The 23,928-nt window shown below is 35.1% G+C and overlaps 1 protein-coding gene across 1 annotated transcript; it reads right to left on the bottom strand.

Annotated features, from left to right (window-relative positions):
• Positions 1-22,486: 22,486 nt before the first annotated feature.
• On the bottom strand, positions 22,487-23,679 carry LOC135122087 (ras guanine nucleotide exchange factor P-like). The gene is made up of 3 exons (XM_064046324.1): positions 23,617-23,679; positions 23,076-23,524; positions 22,487-22,547 (listed from the first exon to the last, which is right to left on the bottom strand). Exons 1-3 carry the CDS (start codon positions 23,677-23,679, stop codon positions 22,487-22,489), a joined length of 573 nt encoding a protein of 190 aa, XP_063902394.1.
• Between the last annotated feature and the right edge of the window lie 249 nt (positions 23,680-23,928).

The following is a 23,928-nucleotide window of genomic DNA, read 5'->3' as shown; positions in this document are numbered from 1 at the left end:
GAAACTGTATTTTTGTCGATTTTTATTGAATTTGAACTATATTTCAACGTTTTTTGATGGTTCTGAGCCACCAAACACACTTAAAGCATGCAAAATCGACTCAGAATAGGAAAAGGAGACGTTTAGGTCAATTTTATGCATTCTGGCGTTCGTAGATACAAGAAAACTGTTAAAATTCTTCAGAAACGTCACTTTTGAAGTGTTTTCTTGTACTTTTAAGCCAATCAGATACCCTACGGGCTCGGAAAGTGCAACGAAACCATCAAATTTTAGCTAGAAACTGTATTTTTGTCGATTTTTATTGAATTTGAACTATATTTCAACGTTTTTTGATGGTTCTGAGCCACCAAACACACTTAAAGCATGCAGAATCGACTCAGAATAGGAAAAGGAGACGTTTAGGTCAATTTTATGCATTCTGGCGTTCGTAGATACAAGAAAACTGTTAAAATTCTTCAGAAACGTCACTTTTGAAGTGTTTTCTTGTACTTTTAAGCCAATCAGATACCCTACGGGCTCGGAAAGTGCAACGAAACCATCAAATTTTAGCTAGAAACTGTATTTTTGTCGATTTTTATTGAATTTGAACTATATTTCAACGTTTTTTGATGGTTCTGAGCCACCAAACACACTTAAAGCATGCAGAATCGACTCAGAATAGGAGAAGGAGACGTTTAGGTCAATTTTATGCATTCTGGCGTTCGTAGATACAAGAAAACTGTTAAAATTCTTCAGAAACGTCACTTTTGAAGTGTTTTCTTGTACTTTTAAGCCAATCAGATACCCTACGGGCTCGGAAAGTGCAACGAAACCATCAAATTTTAGCTAGAAACTGTATTTTTGTCGATTTTTATTGAATTTGAACTATATTTCAACGTTTTTTGATGGTTCTGAGCCACCAAACACACTTAAAGCATGCAGAATCGACTCAGAATAGGAAAAGGAGACGTTTAGGTCAATTTTATGCATTCTGGCGTTCGTAGGTACAAGAAAACTGTTAAAATTCTTCAGAAACGTCACTTTTGAAGTGTTTTCTTGTACTTTTAAGCCAATCAGATACCCTACGGGCTCGGAAAGTGCAACGAAACCATCAAATTTTAGCTAGAAACTGTATTTTTGTCGATTTTTATTGAATTTGAACTATATTTCAACGTTTTTTGATGGTTCTGAGCCACCAAACACACTTAAAGCATGCAGAATCGACTCAGAATAGGAAAAGGAGACGTTTAGGTCAATTTTATGCATTCTGGCGTTCGTAGATACAAGAAAACTGTTAAAATTCTTCAGAAACGTCACTTTTGAAGTGTTTTCTTGTACTTTTAAGCCAATCAGATACCCTACGGGCTCGGAAAGTGCAACGAAACCATCAAATTTTAGCTAGAAACTGTATTTTTGTCGATTTTTATTGAATTTGAACTATATTTCAACGTTTTTTGATGGTTCTGAGCCACCAAACACACTTAAAGCATGCAGAATCGACTCAGAATAGGAAAAGGAGACGTTTAGGTCAATTGTATGCATTCTGGCGTTCGTAGATACAAGAAAACTGTTAAAATTCTTCAGAAACGTCACTTTTGAAGTGTTTTCTTGTACTTTTAAGCCAATCAGATACCCTACGGGCTCGGAAAGTGCAACGAAACCATCAAATTTTAGCTAGAAACTGTATTTTTGTCGATTTTTATTGAATTTGAACTATATTTCAACGTTTTTTGATGGTTCTGAGCCACCAAACACACTTAAAGCATGCAGAATCGACTCAGAATAGGAAAAGGAGACGTTTAGGTCAATTTTATGCATTCTGGCGTTCGTAGATACAAGAAAACTGTTAAAATTCTTCAGAAACGTCACTTTTGAAGTGTTTTCTTGTACTTTTAAGCCAATCAGATACCCTACGGGCTCGGAAAGTGCAACGAAACCATCAAATTTTAGCTAGAAACTGTATTTTTGTCGATTTTTATTGAATTTGAACTATATAAACGTTTTTTGATGGTTCTGAGCCACCAAACACACTTAAAGCATGCAGAATCGACTCAGAATAGGAAAAGGAGACGTTTAGGTCAATTTTATGCATTCTGGCGTTCGTAGATACAAGAAAACTGTTAAAATTCTTCAGAAACGTCACTTTTGAAGTGTTTTCTTGTACTTTTAAGCCAATCAGATACCCTACGGGCTCGGAAAGTGCAACGAAACCATCAAATTTTAGCTAGAAACTGTATTTTTGTCGATTTTTATTGAATTTGAACTATATTTCAACGTTTTTTGATGGTTCTGAGCCACCAAACACACTTAAAGCATGCAGAATCGATTCAGAATAGGAAAAGGAGACGTTTAGGTCAATTTTATGCATTCTGGCGTTCGTAGATACAAGAAAACTGTTAAAATTCTTCAGAAACGTCACTTTTGAAGTGTTTTCTTGTACTTTTAAGCCAATCAGATACCCTACGGGCTCGGAAAGTGCAACGAAACCATCAAATTTTAGCTAGAAACTGTATTTTTGTCGATTTTTATTGAATTTGAACTATATTTCAAGGTTTTTTGATGGTTCTGAGCCACCAAACACACTTAAAGCATGCAGAATCGACTCAGAATAGGAAAAGGAGACGTTTAGGTCAATTTTATGCATTCTGGCGTTCGTAGATACAAGAAAACTGTTAAAATTCTTCAGAAACGTCACTTTTGAAGTGTTTTCTTGTACTTTTAAGCCAATCAGATACCCTACGGGCTCGGAAAGTGCAACGAAACCATCAAATTTTAGCTAGAAACTGTATTTTTGTCGATTTTTATTGAATTTGAACTATATTTCAACGTTTTTTGATGGTTCTGAGCCACCAAACACACTTAAAGCATGCAGAATCGACTCAGAATAGGAAAAGGAGACGTTTAGGTCAATTTTATGCATTCTGGCGTTCGTAGATACAAGAAAACTGTTAAAATTCTTCAGAAACGTCACTTTTGAAGTGTTTTCTTGTACTTTTAAGCCAATCAGATACCCAACGGGCTCGGAAAGTGCAACGAAACCATCAAATTTTAGCTAGAAACTGTATTTTTGTCGATTTTTATTGAATTTGAACTATATTTCAACGTTTTTTGATGGTTCTGAGCCACCAAACACACTTAAAGCATGCAGAATCGACTCAGAGTAGGAAAAGGAGACGTTTAGGTCAATTTTATGCATTCTGGCGTTCGTAGATACAAGAAAACTGTTAAAATTCTTCAGAAACGTCACTTTTGAAGTGTTTTCTTGTACTTTTAAGCCAATCAGATACCCTACGGGCTCGGAAAGTGCAACGAAACCATCAAATTTTAGCTAGAAACTGTATTTTTGTCGATTTTTATTGAATTTGAACTATATTTCAACGTTTTTTGATGGTTCTGAGCCACCAAACACACTTAAAGCATGCAGAATCGATTCAGAATAGGAAAAGGAGACGTTTAGGTCAATTTTATGCATTCTGGCGTTCGTAGATACAAGAAAACTGTTAAAATTCTTCAGAAACGTCACTTTTGAAGTGTTTTCTTGTACTTTTAAGCCAATCAGATACCCTACGGGCTCGGAAAGTGCAACGAAACCATCAAATTTTAGCTAGAAACTGTATTTTTGTCGATTTTTATTGAATTTGAACTATATTTCAAGGTTTTTTGATGGTTCTGAGCCACCAAACACACTTAAAGCATGCAGAATCGACTCAGAATAGGAAAAGGAGACGTTTAGGTCAATTTTATGCATTCTGGCGTTCGTAGATACAAGAAAACTGTTAAAATTCTTCAGAAACGTCACTTTTGAAGTGTTTTCTTGTACTTTTAAGCCAATCAGATACCCTACGGGCTCGGAAAGTGCAACGAAACCATCAAATTTTAGCTAGAAACTGTATTTTTGTCGATTTTTATTGAATTTGAACTATATTTCAACGTTTTTTGATGGTTCTGAGCCACCAAACACACTTAAAGCATGCAGAATCGACTCAGAATAGGAAAAGGAGACGTTTAGGTCAATTTTATGCATTCTGGCGTTCGTAGATACAAGAAAACTGTTAAAATTCTTCAGAAACGTCATTTTTGAAGTGTTTTCTTGTACTTTTAAGCCAATCAGATACCCTACGGGCTCGGAAAGTGCAACGAAACCATCAAATTTTAGCTAGAAACTGTATTTTTGTCGATTTTTATTGAATTTGAACTATATTTCAACGTTTTTTGATGGTTCTGAGCCACCAAACACACTTAAAGCATGCAGAATCGACTCAGAATAGGAAAAGGAGACGTTTAGGTCAATTTTATGCATTCTGGCGTTCGTAGATACAAGAAAACTGTTAAAATTCTTCAGAAACGTCACTTTTGAAGTGTTTTCTTGTACTTTTAAGCCAATCAGATACCCTACGGGCTCGGAAAGTGCAACGAAACCATCAAATTTTAGCTAGAAACTGTATTTTTGTCGATTTTTATTGAATTTGAACTATATTTCAAGGTTTTTTGATGGTTCTGAGCCAGCAAACACACTTAAAGCATGCAGAATCGACTCAGAATAGGAAAAGGAGACGTTTAGGTCAATTTTATGCATTCTGGCGTTCGTAGATACAAGAAAACTGTTAAAATTCTTCAGAAACGTCACTTTTGAAGTGTTTTCTTGTAGTTTTAAGCCAATCAGATACCCTACGGGCTCGGAAAGTGCAACGAAACCATCAAATTTTAGCTAGAAACTGTATTTTTGTCGATTTTTATTGAATTTGAACTATATTTCAACGTTTTTTGATGGTTCTGAGCCACCAAACATACTTAAAGCATGCAGAATCGACTCAGAATAGGAAAAGGAGACGTTTAGGTCAATTTTATGCATTCTGGCGTTCGTAGATACAAGAAAACTGTTAAAATTCTTCAGAAACGTCACTTTTGAAGTGTTTTCTTGTACTTTTAAGCCAATCAGATACCCTACGGGCTCGGAAAGTGCAACGAAACCATCAAATTTTAGCTAGAAACTGTATTTTTGTCGATTTTTATTGAATTTGAACTATATTTCAACGTTTTTTGATGGTTCTCAGCCACCAAACACACTTAAAGCATGCAGAATCGACTCAGAATAGGAAAAGGAGACGTTTAGGTCAATTTTATGCATTCTGGCGTTCGTAGATACAAGAAAACTGTTAAAATTCTTCAGAAACGTCACTTTTGAAGTGTTTTCTTGTACTTTTAAGCCAATCAGATACCCTACGGGCTCGGAAAGTGCAACGAAACCATCAAATTTTAGCTAGAAACTGTATTTTTGTCGATTTTTATTGAATTTGAACTATATTTCAACGTTTTTTGATGGTTCTGAGCCACCAAACACACTTAAAGAATGCAGAATCGACTCAGAATAGGAAAAGGAGACGTTTAGGTCAATTTTATGCATTCTGGCGTTCGTAGATACAAGAAAACTGTTAAAATTCTTCAGAAACGTCACTTTTGAAGTGTTTTCTTGTACTTTTAAGCCAATCAGATACCCTACGGGCTCGGAAAGTGCAACGAAACCATCAAATTTTAGCTAGAAACTGTATTTTTGTCGATTTTTATTGAATTTGAACTATATTTCAACGTTTTTTGATGGTTCTGAGCCACCAAACACACTTAAAGCATGCAGAATCGACTCAGAATAGGAAAAGGAGACGTTTAGGTCAATTTTATGCATTCTGGCGTTCGTAGATACAAGAAAACTGTTAAAATTCTTCAGAAACGTCACTTTTGAAGTGTTTTCTTGTACTTTTAAGCCAATCAGATACCCTACGGGCTCGGAAAGTGCAACGAAACCATCAAATTTTAGCTAGAAACTGTATTTTTGTCGATTTTTATTGAATTTGAACTATATTTCAACGTTTTTTGATGGTTCTGAGCCACCAAACACACTTAAAGCATGCAGAATCGACTCAGAATAGGAAAAGGAGACGTTTAGGTCAATTTTATGCATTTTGGCGTTCGTAGATACAAGAAAACTGTTAAAATTCTTCAGAAACGTCACTTTTGAAGTGTTTTCTTGTACTTTTAAGCCAATCAGATACCCTACGGGCTCGGAAAGTGCAACGAAACCATCAAATTTTAGCTAGAAACTGTATTTTTGTCGATTTTTATTGAATTTGAACTATATTTCAACGTTTTTTGATGGTTCTGAGCCACTAAACACACTTAAAGCATGCAGAATCGACTCAGAATAGGAAAAGGAGACGTTTAGGTCAATTTTATGCATTCTGGCGTTCGTAGATACAAGAAAACTGTTAAAATTCTTCAGAAACGTCATTTTTGAAGTGTTTTCTTGTACTTTTAAGCCAATCAGATACCCTACGGGCTCGGAAAGTGCAACGAAACCATCAAATTTTAGCTAGAAACTGTATTTTTGTCGATTTTTATTGAATTTCTACTATATTTCAACGTTTTTTGATGGTTCTGAGCCACCAAACTCACTTAAAGCATGCAGAATCGACTCAGAATAGGAAAAGGAGACGTTTAGGTCAATTTTATGCATTCTGGCGTTCGTAGATACAAGAAAACTGTTAAAATTCTTCAGAAACGTCACTTTTGAAGTGTTTTCTTGTACTTTTAAGCCAATCAGATACCCTAGGGGCTCGGAAAGTGCAACGAAACCATCAAATTTTAGCTAGAAACTGTATTTTTGTCGATTTTTATTGAATTTGAACTATATTTCAACGTTTTTTGATGGTTCTGAGCCACCAAACACACTTAAAGCATGCAGAATCGACTCAGAATAGGAAAAGGAGGCGTTTAGGTCAATTTTATGCATTCTGGCGTTCGTAGATACAAGAAAACTGTTAAAATTCTTCAGAAACGTCACTTTTGAAGTGTTTTCTTGTACTTTTAAGCCAATCAGATACCCTACGGGCCCGGAAAGTGCAACGAAACCATCAAATTTTAGCTAGAAACCGTATTTTTGTCGATTTTTATTGAATTTGAACTATATTTCAACGTTTTTTGATGGTTCTGAGCCACCAAACACACTTAAAGCATGCAGAATCGACTCAGAATAGGAAAAGGAGACGTTTAGGTCAATTTTATGCATTCTGGCTTTCGTAGATACAAGAAAACTGTTAAAATTCTTCAGAAACGTCACTTTTGAAGTGTTTTCTTGTACTTTTAAGCCAATCAGATACCCTACGGGCTCGGAAGGTGCAACGAAACCATCAAATTTTAGCTAGAAACTGTATTTTTGTCGATTTTTATTGAATTTCTACTATATTTCAACGTTTTTTGATGGTTCTGAGCCACCAAACTCACTTAAAGCATGCAGAATCGACTCAGAATAGGAAAAGGAGACGTTTAGGTCAATTTTATGCATTCTGGCGTTCGTAGATACAAGAAAACTGTTAAAATTCTTCAGAAACGTCACTTTTGAAGTGTTTTCTTGTACTTTTAAGCCAATCAGATACCCTAGGGGCTCGGAAAGTGCAACGAAACCATCAAATTTTAGCTAGAAACTGTATTTTTGTCGATTTTTATTGAATTTGAACTATATTTCAAAGTTTTTTGATGGTTCTGAGCCACCAAACACACTTAAAGCATGCAGAATCGACTCAGAATAGGAAAAGGAGACGTTTAGGACAATTTTATGCATTCTGGCGTTCGTAGATACAAGAAAACTGTTAAAATTCTTCAGAAACGTCACTTTTGAAGTGTTTTCTTGTACTTTTAAGCCAATCAGATACCCTACGGGCTCGGAAAGTGCAACGAAACCATCAAATTTTAGCTAGAAACTGTATTTTTGTCGATTTTTATTGAATTTGAACTATATTTCAACGTTTTTTGATGGTTCTGAGCCACCAAACACACTTAAAGCATGCAGAATCGACTCAGAATAGGAAAAGGAGACGTTTAGGTCAATTTTATGCATTCTGGCGTTCGTAGATACAAGAAAACTGTTAAAATTCTTCAGAAACGTCACTTTTGAAGTGTTTTCTTGTACTTTTAAGCCAATCAGATACCCTACGGGCTCGGAAAGTGCAACGAAACCATCAAATTTTAGCTAGAAACTGTATTTTTGTAGATTTTTATTGAATTTGAACTATATTTCAACGTTTTTTGATGGTTCTGAGCCACCAAACACACTTAAAGCATGCAGAATCGACTCAGAATAGGAAAAGGAGACGTTTAGGTCAATTTTATGCATTCTGGCGTTCGTAGATACAAGAAAACTGTTAAAATTCTTCAGAAACGTCACTTTTGAAGTGTTTTCTTGTACTTTTAAGCCAATCAGATACCCTACGGGCTCGGAAAGTGCAACGAAACCATCAAATTTTAGCTAGAAACTGTATTTTTGTCGATTTTTATTTAATTTGAACTATATTTCAACGTTTTTTGATGGTTCTGAGCCACCAAACACACTTAAAGCATGCAGAATCGACTCAGAATAGGAAAAGGAGACGTTTAGGTCAATTTCATGCATTCTGGCGTTCGTAGATACAAGAAAACTGTTAAAATTCTTCAGAAACGTCACTTTTGAAGTGTTTTCTTGTACTTTTAAGCCAATCAGATACCCTACGGGCTCGGAAAGTGCAACGAAACCATCAAATTTTAGCTAGAAACTGTATTTTTGTCGATTTTTATTGAATTTGAACTATATTTCAACGTTTTTTGATGGTTCTGAGCCACCAAACACACTTAAAGCATGCAGAATCGACTCAGAATAGGAAAAGGAGACGTTTAGGTCAATTTTATACATTCTGGCGTTCGTAGATACAAGAAAACTGTTAAAATTCTTCAGAAACGTCACTTTTGAAGTGTTTTCTTGTACTTTTAAGCCAATCAGATACCCAACGGGCTCGGAAAGTGCAACGAAACCATCAAATTTTAGCTAGAAACTGTATTTTTGTCGATTTTTATTGAATTTGAACTATATTTCAACGTTTTTTGATGGTTCTGAGCCACCAAACACACTTAAAGCATGCAGAATCGACTCAGAATAGGAAAAGGAGACGTTTAGGTCAATTTTATGCATTCTGGCGTTCGTAGATACAAGAAAACTGTTAAAATTCTTCAGAAACGTCACTTTTGAAGTGTTTTCTTGTACTTTTAAGCCAATCAGATACCATACGGGCTCGGAAAGTGCAACGAAACCATCAAATTTTAGCTAGAAACTGTATTTTTGTCGATTTTTATTGAATTTGAACTATATTTCAACGTTTTTTGATGGTTCTGAGCCACCAAACACACTTAAAGCATGCAGAATCGACTCAGAATAGGAAAAGGAGACGTTTAGGTCAATTTTATGCATTCTGGCGTTCGTAGATACAAGAAAACTGTTAAAATTCTTCAGAAACGTCACTTTTGAAGTGTTTTCTTGTACTTTTAAGCCAATCAGATACCCTACGGGCTCGGAAAGTGCAACGAAACCATCAAATTTTAGCTAGAAACTGTATTTTTGTCGATTTTTATTGAATTTGAACTATATTTCAACGTTTTTTGATGGTTCTGAGCCACCAAACACACTTAAAGCATGCAGAATCGACTCAGAATAAGAAAAGGAGACGTTTAGGTCAATTTTATGCATTCTGGCGTTCGTAGATACAAGAAAACTGTTAAAATTCTTCAGAAACGTCACTTTTGAAGTGTTTTCTTGTACTTTTAAGCCAATCAGATACCCTACGGGCTCGGAAAGTGCAACGAAACCATCAAATTTTAGCTAGAAACTGTATTTTTGTCGATTTTTATTGAATTTGAACTATATTTCAACGTTTTTGATGGTTCTGAGCCACCAAACACACTTAAAGCATGCAGAATCGACTCAGAATAGGAAAAGGAGACGTTTAGGTCAATTTTATGCATTCTGGCGTTCGTAGATACAAGAAAACTGTTAAAATTCTTCAGAAACGTCACTTTTGAAGTGTTTTCTTGTACTTTTAAGCCAATCAGATACCCTACGGGCTCGGAAAGTGCAACGAAACCATCAAATTTTAGCTAGAAACTGTATTTTTGTCGATTTTTATTGAATTTGAACTATATTTCAACGTTTTTTGATGGTTCTGAGCCACCAAACACACTTAAAGCATGCAGAATCGACTCAGAATAGGAAAAGGAGACGTTTAGGTCAACTTTATGCATTCTGGCGTTCGTCGATACAAGAAAACTGTTAAAATTCTTCAGAAACGTCACTTTTGAAGTGTTTTCTTGTACTTTTAAGCCAATCAGATACCCTACGGGCTCGGAAAGTGCAACGAAACCATCAAATTTTAGCTAGAAACTGTATTTTTGTCGATTTTTATTGAATTTGAACTATATTTCAACGTTTTTTGATGGTTCTGAGCCACCAAACACACTTAAAGCATGCAGAATCGACTCAGAATAGGAAAAGGAGACGTTTAGGTCAATTTTATGCATTCTGGCGTTCGTAGATACAAGAAAACTGTTAAAATTCTTCAGAAACGTCACTTTTGAAGTGTTTTCTTGTACTTTTAAGCCAATCAGATACCCTACGGGCTCGGAAAGTGCAACGAAACCATCAAATTTTAGCTAGAAACCGTATTTTTGTCGATTTTTATTGAATTTGAACTATATTTCAACGTTTTTTGATGGTTCTGAGCCACCAAACACACTTAAAGCATGCAGAATCGACTCAGAATAGGAAAAGGAGACGTTTAGGTCAATTTTATGCATTCTGGCGTTCGTAGATACAAGAAAACTGTTAAAATTCTTCAGAAACGTCACTTTTGAAGTGTTTTCTTGTACTTTTGAGCCAATCAGATACCCTACGGGCTCGGAAAGTGCAACGAAACCATCAAATTTTAGCTAGAAACTGTATTTTTGTCGATTTTTATTGAATTTGAACTATATTTCAACGTTTTTTGATGGTTCTGAGCCACCAAACACACTTAAAGCATGCAGAATCGACTCAGAATAGGAAAAGGAGACGTTTAGGTCAATTTTATGCATTCTGGCGTTCATAGATACAAGAAAACTGTTAAAATTCTTCAGAAACGTCACTTTTGAAGTGTTTTCTTGTACTTTTAAGCCAATCAGATATCCTACGTGCTCGGAAAGTGCAACGAAACCATCAAATTTTAGCTAGAAACTGTATTTTTGTCGATTTTTATTGAATTTGAACTATATTTCAACGTTTTTTGATGGTTCTGAGCCACCAAACACACTTAAAGCATGCAGAATCGACTCAGAATAGGAAAAGGAGACGTTTAGGTCAATTTTATGCATTCTGGCGTTCGTAGATACAAGAAAACTGTTAAAATTCTTCAGAAACGTCACTTTTGAAGTGTTTTCTTGGACTTTTAAGCCAATCAGATACCCTACGGGCTCGGAAAGTGCAACGAAACCATCAAATTTTAGCTAGAAACTGTATTTTTGTCGATTTTTATTGAATTTGAACTATATTTCAACGTTTTTTGATGGTTCTGAGCCACCAAACACACTTAAAGCATGCAGAATCGACTCAGAATAGGAAAAGGAGACGTTTAGGTCAATTTTATGCATTCTGGCGTTCGTAGATACAAGAAAACTGTTAAAATTCTTCAGAAACGTCACTTTTGAAGTGTTTTCTTGTACTTTTAAGCCAGTCAGATACCCTACGGGCTCGGAAAGTGCAACGAAACCATCAAATTTTAGCTAGAAACTGTATTTTTGTCGATTTTTATTGAATTTGAACTATATTTCAACGTTTTTTGATGGTTCTGAGCCACCAAACACACTTAAAGCATGCAGAATCGACTCAGAATAGGAAAAGGAGACGTTTAGGTCAATTTTATGCATTCTGGCGTTCGTAGATACAAGAAAACTGTTAAAATTCTTCAGAAACGTCACTTTTGAAGTGTTTTCTTGTACTTTTAAGCCAATCAGATACCCTACGGGCTCGGAAAGTGCAACGAAACCATCAAATTTTAGCTAGAAACTGTATTTTTGTCGATTTTTATTGAATTTGAACTATATTTCAACGTTTTTTGATGGTTCTGAGCCACCAAACACACTTAAAGCATGCAGAATCGACTCAGAATAGGAAAAGGAGACGTTTAGGTCAATTTTATGCATTCTGGCGTTCGTAGATACAAGAAAACTGTTAAAATTCTTCAGAAACGTAACTTTTGAAGTGTTTTCTTGTACTTTTAAGCCAATCAGATACCCTACGGGCTCGGAAAGTGCAACGAAACCATAAAATTTTAGCTAGAAACTGTATTTTTGTCGATTTTTATTGAATTTGAACTATATTTCAACGTTTTTTGATGGTTCTGAGCCACCAAACACACTTAAAGCACGCAGAATCGACTCAGAATAGGAAAAGGAGACGTTTAGGTCAATTTTATGCATTCTGGCGTTCGTAGATACAAGAAAACTGTTAAAATTCTTCAGAAACGTCACTTTTGAAGTGTTTTCTTGTACTTTTAACCCAATCAGATACCCTACGGGCTCGGAAAGTGCAACGAAACCATCAAATTTTAGCTAGAAACTGTATTTTTGTCGATTTTTATTGAATTTGAACTATATTTCAACGTTTTTTGATGGTTCTGAGCCTCCAAACACACTTAAAGCATGCAGAATCGACTAAGAATAGGAAAAGGAGACGTTTAGGTCAATTTTATGCATTCTGGCGTTCGTAGATACAAGAAAACTGTTAAAATTCTTCAGAAACGTCACTTTTGAAGTGTTTTCTTGTACTTTTAAGCCACTCAGATACCCTACGGGCTCGGAAAGTGCAACGAAACCATCAAATTTTAGCTAGAAACTGTATTTTTGTCGATTTTTATTGAATTTGAACTATATTTCAACGTTTTTTGATGGTTCTGAGCCACCAAACACACTTAAAGCATGCAGAATCGACTCAGAATAGGAAAAGGAGACGTTTAGGTCAATTTTATGCATTCTGGCGTTCGTAGATACAAGAAAACTGTTAAAATTCTTCAGAAACGTCACTTTTGAAGTGTTTTCTTGTACTTTTAAGCCACTCAGATACCCTACGGGCTCGGAAAGTGCAACGAAACCATCAAATTTTAGCTAGAAACTGTATTTTTGTCGATTTTTATTGAATTTGAACTATATTTCAACGTTTTTTGATGGTTCTGAGCCACCAAACACACTTAAAGCATGCAGAATAGACTCAGAATAGGAAAAGGAGACGTTTAGGTCAATTTTATGCATTCTGGCGTTCGTAGATACAAGAAAACTGTTAAAATTCTTCAGAAACGTCACTTTTGAAGTGTTTTCTTGTACTTTTAAGCCACTCACATACCCTACGGGCTCGGAAAGTGCAACGAAACCATCAAATTTTAGCTAGAAACTGTATTTTTGTCGATTTTTATTGAATTTGAACTATATTTCAACGTTTTTTGATGGTTCTGAGCCACCAAACACACTTAAAGCTTGCAGAATCGACTCAGAATAGGAAAAAGAGACGTTTAGGTCAATTTTATGCATTCTGGCGTTCGTAGATACAAGAAAACTGTTAAAATTCTTCAGAAACGTCACTTTTGAAGTGTTTTCTTGTACTTTTAAGCCACTCAGATACCCTACGGGCTCGGAAAGTGCAACGAAACCATCAAATTTTAGCTAGAAACTGTATTTTTGTCGATTTTTATTGAATTTGAACTATATTTCAACGTTTTTTGATGGTTCTGAGCCACCAAACACACTTAAAGCATGCAGAATCGACTCAGAATAGGAAAAGGAGACGTTTAGGTCAATTTTATGCATTCTGGCATTCGTAGATACAAGAAAACTGTTAAAATTCTTCAGAAACGTCACTTTTGAAGTGTTTTCTTGTACTTTTAAGCCACTCAGATACCCTACGGGCTCGGAAAGTGCAACGAAACCATCAAATTTTAGCTAGAAACTGTATTTTTGTCGATTTTTATTGAATTTGAACTATATTTCAACGTTTTTTGATGGTTCTGAGCCACCAAACACACTTAAAGCATGCAGAATCGACTCAGAATAGGAAAAGGAGACGTTTAGGTCAATTTTATGCATTCTGGCGTTCGTAGATACAAGAAAACTGTTAAAATTCTTCAGAAACGTCACTTTTGAAGTGTTTTCTTGTACTTTTAAGCCACTCAGATACCCTACGGGCTCGGAAAGTGCAACGAAACCATCAAATTTTAGCTAGAAACTGTATTTTTGTCGATTTTTATTGAATTTGAACTATATTTCAACGTTTTTTGATGGTTCTGAGCCACCAAACACACTTAAAGCATGCAGAATCGACTCAGAATAGGAAAAGGAGACGTTTAGGTCAATTTTATGCATTCTGGCGTTCGTAGATATAAGAAAACTGTTAAAATTCTTCAGAAACGTCACTTTTGAAGTGTTTTCTTGTACTTTTAAGCCACTCAGATACCCTACGGGCTCGGAAAGTGCAACGAAACCATCAAATTTTAGCTAGAAACTGTATTTTTGTCGATTTTTATTGAATTTGAACTATATTTCAACGTTTTTTGATGGTTCTGAGCCACCAAACACACTTAAAGCATGCAGAATCGACTCAGAATAGGAAAAGGAGACGTTTAGGTCAATTTTATGCATTCTGGCGTTCGTAGATACAAGAAAACTGTTAAAATTCTTCAGAAACGTCACTTTTGAAGTGTTTTCTTGTACTTTTAAGCCACTCAGATACCCTACGGGCTCGGAAAGTGCAACGAAACCATCAAATTTTAGCTAGAAACTGTATTTTTGTCGATTTTTATTGAATTTGAACTATATTTCAACGTTTTTTGATGGTTCTGAGCCACCAAACACACTTAAAGCTTGCAGAATCGACTCAGAATAGGAAAAGGAGACGTTTAGGTCAATTTTATGCATTCTGGCGTTCGTAGATACAAGAAAACTGTTAAAATTCTTCAGAAACGTCACTTTTGAAGTGTTTTCTTGGACTTTTAAGCCACTCAGATACCCTACGGGCTCGGAAAGTGCAACGAAACCATCAAATTTTAGCTAGAAACTGTATTTTTGTCGATTTTTATTGAATTTGAACTATATTTCAACGTTTTTTGATGGTTCTGAGCCACCAAACACACTTAAAGCATGCAGAATCGACTCAGAATAGGAAAAGGAGACGTTTAGGTCAATTTTATGCATTCTGGCATTCGTAGATACAAGAAAACTGTTAAAATTCTTCAGAAACGTCACTTTTGAAGTGTTTTCTTGTACTTTTAAGCCACTCAGATACCCTACGGGCTCGGAAAGTGCAACGAAACCATAAAATTTTAGCTAGAAACTGTATTTTTGTCGATTTTTATTGAATTTGAACTATATTTCAACGTTTTTTGATGGTTCTGAGCCACCAAACACACTTAAAGCATGCAGAATAGACTCAGAATAATAAAAGGAGACGTTTAGGTCAATTTTATGCATTCTGGTGTTCGTAGATACAAGAAAACTGTTAAAATTCTTCAGAAACGTCACTTTTGAAGTGTTTTCTTGTGCTTTTAAGCCACTCAGATACCCTACGGGCTCGGAAAGTGCAACGAAACCATCAAATTTTAGCTAGAAACTGTATTTTTGTCGATTTTTATTGAATTTGAACTATATTTCAACGTTTTTTGATGGTTCTGAGCCACCAAACACACTTAAAGCATGCAGAATCGACTCAGAATAGGAAAAGGAGACGTTTAGGTCAATTTTATGCATTCTGGCGTTCGTAGATACAAGAAAACTGTTAAAATTCTTCAGAAACGTCACTTTTGAAGTGTTTTCTTGTACTTTTAAGCCACTCAGATACCCTACGGGCTCGGAAAGTGCAACGAAACCATCAAATTTTAGCTAGAAACTGTATTTTTGTCGATTTTTATTGAATTTGAACTATATTTCAACGTTTTTTGATGGTTCTGAGCCACCAAACACACTTAAAGCATGCAGAATCGACTCAGAATAGGAAAAGGAGACGTTTAGGTCAATTTTATGCATTCTGGCGTTCGTAGATACAAGAAAACTGTTAAAATTCTTCAGAAACGTCACTTTTGAAGTGTTTTCTTGTACTTTTAAGCCACTCAGATACCCTACGGGCTCGGAAAGTGCAACGAAACCATCAAATTTTAGCTAGAAACTGTATTTTTGTCGATTTTTATTGAATTTGAACTATATTTCAACGTTTTTTGATGGTTCTGAGCCACCAAACACACATAAAGCATGCAGAATCGACTCAGAATAGGAAAAGGAGACGTTTAGGTCAATTTTATGCATTCTGGCGTTCGTAGATACAAGAAAACTGTTAAAATTCTTCAGAAACGTCACTTTTGAAGTGTTTTCTTGTACTTTTAAGCCACTCAGATACCCTACGGGCTCGGAAAGTGCAACGAAACCATCAAATTTTAGCTAGAAACTGTATTTTTGTCGATTTTTATTGAATTTGAACTATATTTCAACGTTTTTTGATGGTTCTGAGCCACCAAACACACTTAAAGCATGCAGAATCGACTCAGAATAGGAAAAGGAGACGTTTAGGTCAATTTTATGCATTCTGGCGTTCGTAGATACAAGAAAACTGTTAAAATTCTTCAGAAACGTCGCTTTTGAAGTGTTTTCTTGTACTTTTAAGCCACTCAGATACCCTACGGGCTCGGAAAGTGCAACGAAACCATCAAATTTTAGCTAGAAACTGTATTTTTGTCGATTTTTATTGAATTTGAACTATATTTCAACGTTTTTTGATGGTTCTGAGCCACCAAACACACTTAAAGCATGCAGAATCGACTCAGAATAGGAAAAGGAGACGTTTAGGTTGATTTTATGCATTCTGGCGTTCGTAGATACAAGAAAACTGTTAAAATTCTTCAGAAACGTCACTTTTGAAGTGTTTTCTTGTACTTTTAAGCCACTCAGATACCCTACGGGCTCGGAAAGTGCAACGAAACCATCAAATTTTAGCTAGAAACTGTATTTTTGTCGATTTTTATTGAATTTGAACTATATTTCAACGTTTTTTGATGGTTCTGAGCCACCAAACACACTTAAAGCATGCAGAATCGACTCAGAATAGGAAAAGGAGACGTTTAGGTCAATTTTATGCATTCTGGCGTTCGTAGATACAAGAAAACTGTTAAAATTCTTCAGAAACGTCACTTTTGAAGTGTTTTCTTGTACTTTTAAGCCACTCAGATACCCTACGGGCTCGGAAAGTGCAACGAAACCATCAAATTTTAGCTAGAAACTGTATTTTTGTCGATTTTTATTGAATTTGAACTATATTTCAACGTTTTTTGATGGTTCTGAGCCACCAAACACACTTAAAGCATGCAGAATCGACTCAGAATAGGAAAAGGAGACGTTTAGGTCAATTTTATGCATTCTGGCGTTCGTAGATACAAGAAAACTGTTAAAATTCTTCAGAAACGTCACTTTTGAAGTGTTTTCTTGTACTTTTAAGCCACTCAGATACCCTACGGGCTCGGAAAGTGCAACGAAACCATCAAATTTTAGCTAGAAACTGTATTTTTGTCGATTTTTATTGAATTTGAACTATATTTCAACGTTTTTTGATGGTTCTGAGCCACCAAACACACTTAAAGCATGCAGAATCGACTCAGAATAGGAAAAGGAGACGTTTAGGTCAATTTTATGCATTCTGGCGTTCGTAGATACAAGAAAACTGTTAAAATTCTTCAGAAACGTCACTTTTGAAGTGTTTTCTTGTACTTTTAAGCCACTCAGATACCCTACGGGCTCGGAAAGTGCAACGAAACCATCAAATTTTAGCTAGAAACTGTATTTTTGTCGACAAACTGTTAAAATTCTTCAGAAACGTCACTTTTGAAGTGTTTTCTTGTACTTTTAAGCCACTCAGATACCCAACGGGCTCGGAAAGTGCAACGAAACCATCAAATTTTAGCTAGCAACTGTATTTTTGTCGATTTTTAGTGAATTTGAACTATATTTCAACGTTTTTTGATGGTTCTGAGCCACCAAACACGCTTAAAGCATGCAGAATCGACTCAGAATAGGAAAAGGAGATGTTTAGGTCAATTTTATGCATTCTGGCGTTCGTAGATACAAGAAAACTGTTAAAATTCTTCAGAAACGTCACTTTTGAAGTGTTTTCTTGTACTTTTAAGCCACTCAGATACCCTACGGGCTCGGAAAGTGCAACGAAACCATCAAATTTTATCTAGAAACTGTATTTTTGTCGATTTTTATTAAATTTGAACTATATTTCAACGTTTTTTGATGGTTCTGAGCCATCAAACACACTTAAAGCATGCAGAATCGACTCAGAATAGGAAAAGGAGACGTTTAGGTCAATTTTATGCATTCTGAGTAGTTATATAGTGGGGGTTCTAGACCAGGTCAAATGAGGTCAAACTGGTCCAGCTCCCCCATTACTTTTCATCGAGCGGTCATTGACCTTTCATTTGTTGTCGAGCTTGTCGGTGCACGTGACTGACCTTGCCAGCTGGTCCAGCTCCCCCATTACTTTTCATCGGGCGATCATTGACCTAGTCGTTGCTCGACCTTGGTCGTTTATTGCCCTCGTTCATCTCGAGATCTATCCCCTCTTTTCGTTTAGGTCGGGGAGGGATCTCGGACGCAATCTCGCATCCCCACTTCCGTTTTATACTTGTATAAAAGTCGATGGATTCGTGTGTAAGAATTAATTAGTTTTTTGAATTCAATTATTTAACACTTAGAAATGTCATCTTTCATTTCTACCTTGAATAAAGAGTCTCACTTGCAAGCTTTTGTGAGTGCGAAAACTTTAGAAGAAAATAAAAAATTTTTAACAAAAAATTTTAGTAAACTGTCTACAAAGTACGGTGACAAGATATTTGTGCAACTTGAAGAGTCTAGAACGATACTTCCACAGAGATTTACCGAAAAATTCACCGACTCAGTGATCAGCGATCTGAACCAGAAGATCGTGAACGGCTTGAAATTGTACTTGGTAAATAGAGGTCCGATCGGTCGAACCATCAATATCGAATTTATCGAAGAATGAAGAAGGCATTGGTTCATGTGGAAAACAAATCAAGTGCAGTTAGACTGCTTCGTCGTAGATTAGAATTACATTTAAAACGAATTAGTTATTTAAAAGAAGCAATTAAAATGTATGAAATAAGAACTAAATTGAATAATCTTAAGCTGTAATAGAAATTATAATAAATATTATTTAATTCGTTCGGTGTATTATTTTCCCCAGTCTCATGTAAAAAATATTTGATTGCAAACTGTCATGAATAACAGACGTGTTTGTTTCGACAAAGTTCCGGTTATTTTCTTAATAAATGATAAAGAAAGCCGAATTAATACTTGGTTATACGATGTTAAAAGATTTCAAATGAATGTGGAACGTTTCGAATTGCAAATAAAGCCCTTAATCGAAAAAATGATGGAGAAGAAGCGAAAATTTAGAGAAACAATCGAAAAATTGGATTCAGAATTGAAAATTATTCAGCAAAGAAAATCAGTTAAATAACTGTGCACATTGCGGTTAAACCACTGCGTCGTAAATTAGATTTAAATTTAAAACTTATTAGTTTCTTAAAATGTATAAAATACGAACTAGTTTGTATAATCTTAAGCTGTAATTGAAATTATAATAAATATTGTTTATTTCGTTTGGTGTATTATTTTCCCCAGTCTCATCTAAAATTATTTAATTGGGAATAACAGCAACGAATAAAAGCCGTGTTTGCTCCGACAAAACTCCTGTTATTTTCTTAATAAATAAATGTTCATCAGCAACTTTCTGCCGATTTAAGCTTATTTGTCAGTGATTATTAGAATAAAATCTCAAATGTCAGAAGGCGAGTGTGTTGTTAAAAATTAAAAAAATTGTTACTTACGACATTGAAAACAGGCAATAAAATCATCCGTTCTCCCTCGAAAACATTCAAATACACGCACACTTCACAGAAGCCACCATTTAGTTCAACAAAACCACCTTTTTCCCAAATCTTTTCACGGTAAAATTCATAAACCGAAACACGCCGCCCGTCATTATTACAACACAGAATGAAATAACGCGATGCTGTTTCAGCAAATTCTTACGGAACTGGACGCTCTTATCTTCAATAGACAGGGACGTATTCGGAAATATTAAAAAAAAAGAATTATCGCTTGAGGGTGCCAAAGGGCAGAAAGTTTGTTAAAAAAATAAAAATGCATCCCTATAAACTAATGACACATTTGTGTAAAAATAAATGTGGGTTGGAGGTGCAATAATTGTTTAAATATAAAAAAAAAATGTTTTACTCGAAGACGGTAAGAGATACGAGGTTCGTGCAAAGAACAAAAAAGTTCCTAAAATACGAAACACATGCACCTGTGTCGACGGTTTTTAGTTTGAGTTTAGCATTTCGGAGAAAAGGACAAAAGTTTGTGGTGACCAAACGGAATTAGTTAAAAATTTGTTTTTTGTGTCAAAATATTTTTGGATGAATAATCAATAGGTCCATGTAATTAAATATGTGAAAATTTGAGTTTGGGGCGCAACAATTTTTGTCAAAAAAGGTTGTCAAAATTCGAAAAAAAGTTTTCCTTGAGCAGTAGGAAAGTAAATTAGAAGTTTTGGTGAAAAAAAAAATTTAAAAAATTCAAAGAATCCAAAGAAAAATTAAAACAAAAAAAATCTCAAAAAAAAATCCAAATTTTGAAAAGTTTGTTTTTCCACAAAATCAAATGCATATTCATGAAGTACTATCTAATCGTGTGTAAAAATGATTATGACTCATAGGTGTATCTACCGTTTAAATAGAAAAAATTTTTGTTACTCGAAAATGGTAAGAGATAGGAGGTTCGTGTATAGAGCAAAAAAGATTGACAAAAACAAATAATATCGACAGCCGTCGACGGTTTTTCGCTAACTTTTGACATGACTGTGAAAAGGGCAAAAGTTTGTGGCGCCCAAACGGTAAAACTTAAAAAATATATTTTTGTACCAAAATATTTCTGAGTGAACAGTCTATAGGTCCACTTAGCAAAATAAATATTTTTTGCTACCGTTTAGTAGTAATAACGAAAAAACGTCATAGTTCGTAAGCGGTAAGAGGTAGCATGTCGGCTCAGGGGAACGGGGAAATGCTAAAAAAATTAAGGCATATGTTGAACAAAAAAAATTTTGAAAAAAGTTGAAAATAAGGGAGAAAAGGGCAAAAGTTTCTAGTGTCCAAATGGTAAGAAATAGAATATCGGTTGCATACAGCAAAACCTTCTTCTGGAACGAACGCATAAGTTTGTTCAAAAAAATCGATTCTGTCCACGTCAACCTTGATACAGGAGCCATTTTTAGTTTTTTCGAGGTCGCTACGTAAAACTTTTTTCAGGTCGAAAAAAAGACCATCGAAAAAGGATTCGAATAAGCCCAACATGCAACACTTAAAAAAAAAAAAAAAAAAAAAAAAAAAAGCGAAATAGGTTATTCTTTATATTTATTGTTATATGACTACTACCATCACAACTAAATATACTAAGACAGTAAAAAAAAAAATTCCAGTTAACCGAAAACCGCTTTTTGTTGAATTTTATATGAAAACAACAAAAGATCATTAAAAAAAAAAAAACGAAAACCTATAAACAGCCATCAAAAATCAATAAAAAAAAGAAAAACATCAAAAACAAATAAAAAACCAAAAAACTATCAAAAACCAACAAAAAACCATCAAAAAGCACTATTAAAAAAAAGATATATATATATATATATATTGATACTTCTACTACTTCTAAATTTGTATATGTTAGCCTATGCTGTGGTGGTGGATCATGATGAGTCATATCGTGCTGCTGGACAAATAATTTAAAACGTATTAAATAACTTGTTGTTGTATTAAATCGTAGTTGCTAAATCTTTCTGAATTAGTGAAACTCTTGCATTTTCGATAAGAGAAAAACAACTGAATCGTCAACTTGAAATAAAAATTAGAGAGGGAAAAAGAGTAAAAGAAGGGATTAATTTCGTATATAAATTCAAGACTATATGAAAGATGTGATTATAACTGATTAACTAGTATCAAGAGAATTAACCAATAGATATCTAGGGACATGGGTAAGGTTATATTTTTATTACAGTATGTAAATTTCATATATTTTTTTTTGTTTTGTTTAGAGGATTTTATAGTTTGCCCATACGATAGGAGCCATCGAATGCTAGAGGGGAGACTCCAGAGGCATATATTTAGGTGTCATAGGGAGGCTTGGGAAAGGGAGCGACAGCTCCGCGAAGCTGCACTTCCCAAAGCATCACCACCGATACCATCTCAACCATCAAAATGGTTCAATTCTGAACCCCCAAAAGTAACATCACTCGAAAATTGGGACGACGACGCCAGTGGGACGTACGTTCCATCGTTGAAGGATGACTTGATGCTCGACAAGACATCAATAAATTTTTATAACGCTGTGTTCGGCAAAAATAAACAAAAATAATTTTTTGTTTTTGTCTGTCTCTACTCGTTAATTTGTACCACCCTACCAGAACTTACCATCTCTACAAGCTACCTCTCTAAATACTAACAGCGATACCATTCCCAAGGAGAACATGGACTTTTGTTTAAGAAATGCTCGTGTATGGTTTGTCACAATATTCCTGATATTATCGATACATCGATCCCACTACAGTATAAACAAGAATTTGTCTTAAGAAACAAAAGCCGCTGCAAGTCACCTAATTACACCATTATTGACGATTATAGTGGTTCCAAAAATTTTAGCGAAAATGCTACAGGATATTGTTTGGCAAAACCATTGATTTGGATATATACTGCCCAACATGCAACACTTAAAAAAAAAAAAAAAACAAGCGAAATAAAATACTTATATTATTTATTGATATATAAATATTACTATTACAATACAAGCACCACTATCACTACTAATTCTACTACTAAAACATTTCAACACTTTTAACGCTACTAACACTACTACTGACACTATGAGATTATATACATTTTATTTTTACATATAGTTTCTTTAATTTGTCGGATTTTTGAATACTTTTTTTCATTTCGTTTTCTGCACCTCGCAATTCACTTTGTTCTTCCACTAACTGTCTTTGGAGAGTTGCAATTTGATTTGCTAATTTTTTAATGTTTTTTTTGCACTTTTTTTGTTTTTGCACTAGTTCCCTTTGTCGCGTATTATGTCTGTCCTGCGCTGCCCTACACTTCCACTTAAAATTATACAATAATGTAGATGCATTGTCTTCGTCTTCGAATTCATCACCCGAATCATCAGGTGCAGCAGGATGAGGTGTATCAGGGGCAGGTGTTGGTTGAGACGTCGGTGGTGATGGTGATTTGCGGACCGGTTGTTGCTGCTCCTCCTGCTGCTGTTGCTGCTGCTCCTGCTCCTGCTCCTGCTGCTCTTGCTGCTCTCTCTGCCTCTGTTCGTCTTCCTCCGTAACTCCGTAAACATTACGAAGGAAAGACAAGCTTTTTCCGTGCGCCTCTAACCCCTCAAACAGTGAGGGCGTCATAGAGACGCACGGCTCCTCCAGCCCTGATATATCTAGCTGGGAAGGTGTCTGGGAGTCTTCCACAGCGGAAGTGGAGGCGTCCTCACTTTTTGTTTTTAGTTTTTCAATTTCTTCCTCAGGTAGATCTGCAAGTCTACGCAGTTTGGGCAAAGGCGGCTGAAAATAAAATAAATACTTATAAACATTTCTACATTTTATGAATATAAAAACATTTTTTTTTTTAAATTAATCAAAAATAAAAAACCTACCTGTATCACTACATCCTGGAGGATGTTAATTTTTGGTTTCTTGAGACTCAAGGAATACTTCATTTTTTTTTTTTTTTTCAACAATTAGCACTTAACACTAACAGACACAGAATTAAGACAAACAATTACGAGTTCCTATGCAAAATATATAGGAAAAATAATGCAGAATATGCAGAAAATAAATGGCGAAGAAGGGTGAAATGTCAAATCAGCAGTTTTACATGTCCATATATGGTCATTTAAAGATTGATTGCAATGAAGTAGGAGGGTGAAATGTCAAATCAGCAGTTTTTTCATGTCCATATATGGTCA

The sequence above is a fragment of the Zophobas morio genome, unplaced genomic scaffold (genome assembly GCF_036711695.1).
Source record: "Zophobas morio isolate AGI-343-1 ecotype UQ-CSIRO unplaced genomic scaffold, CSIRO_AGI_Zmor_V1 ptg000869l, whole genome shotgun sequence".
Taxonomy (NCBI): Eukaryota; Metazoa; Arthropoda; class Insecta; order Coleoptera; family Tenebrionidae; genus Zophobas; species Zophobas morio.
This window is presented reverse-complemented; position numbering and strand designations above follow the sequence as displayed.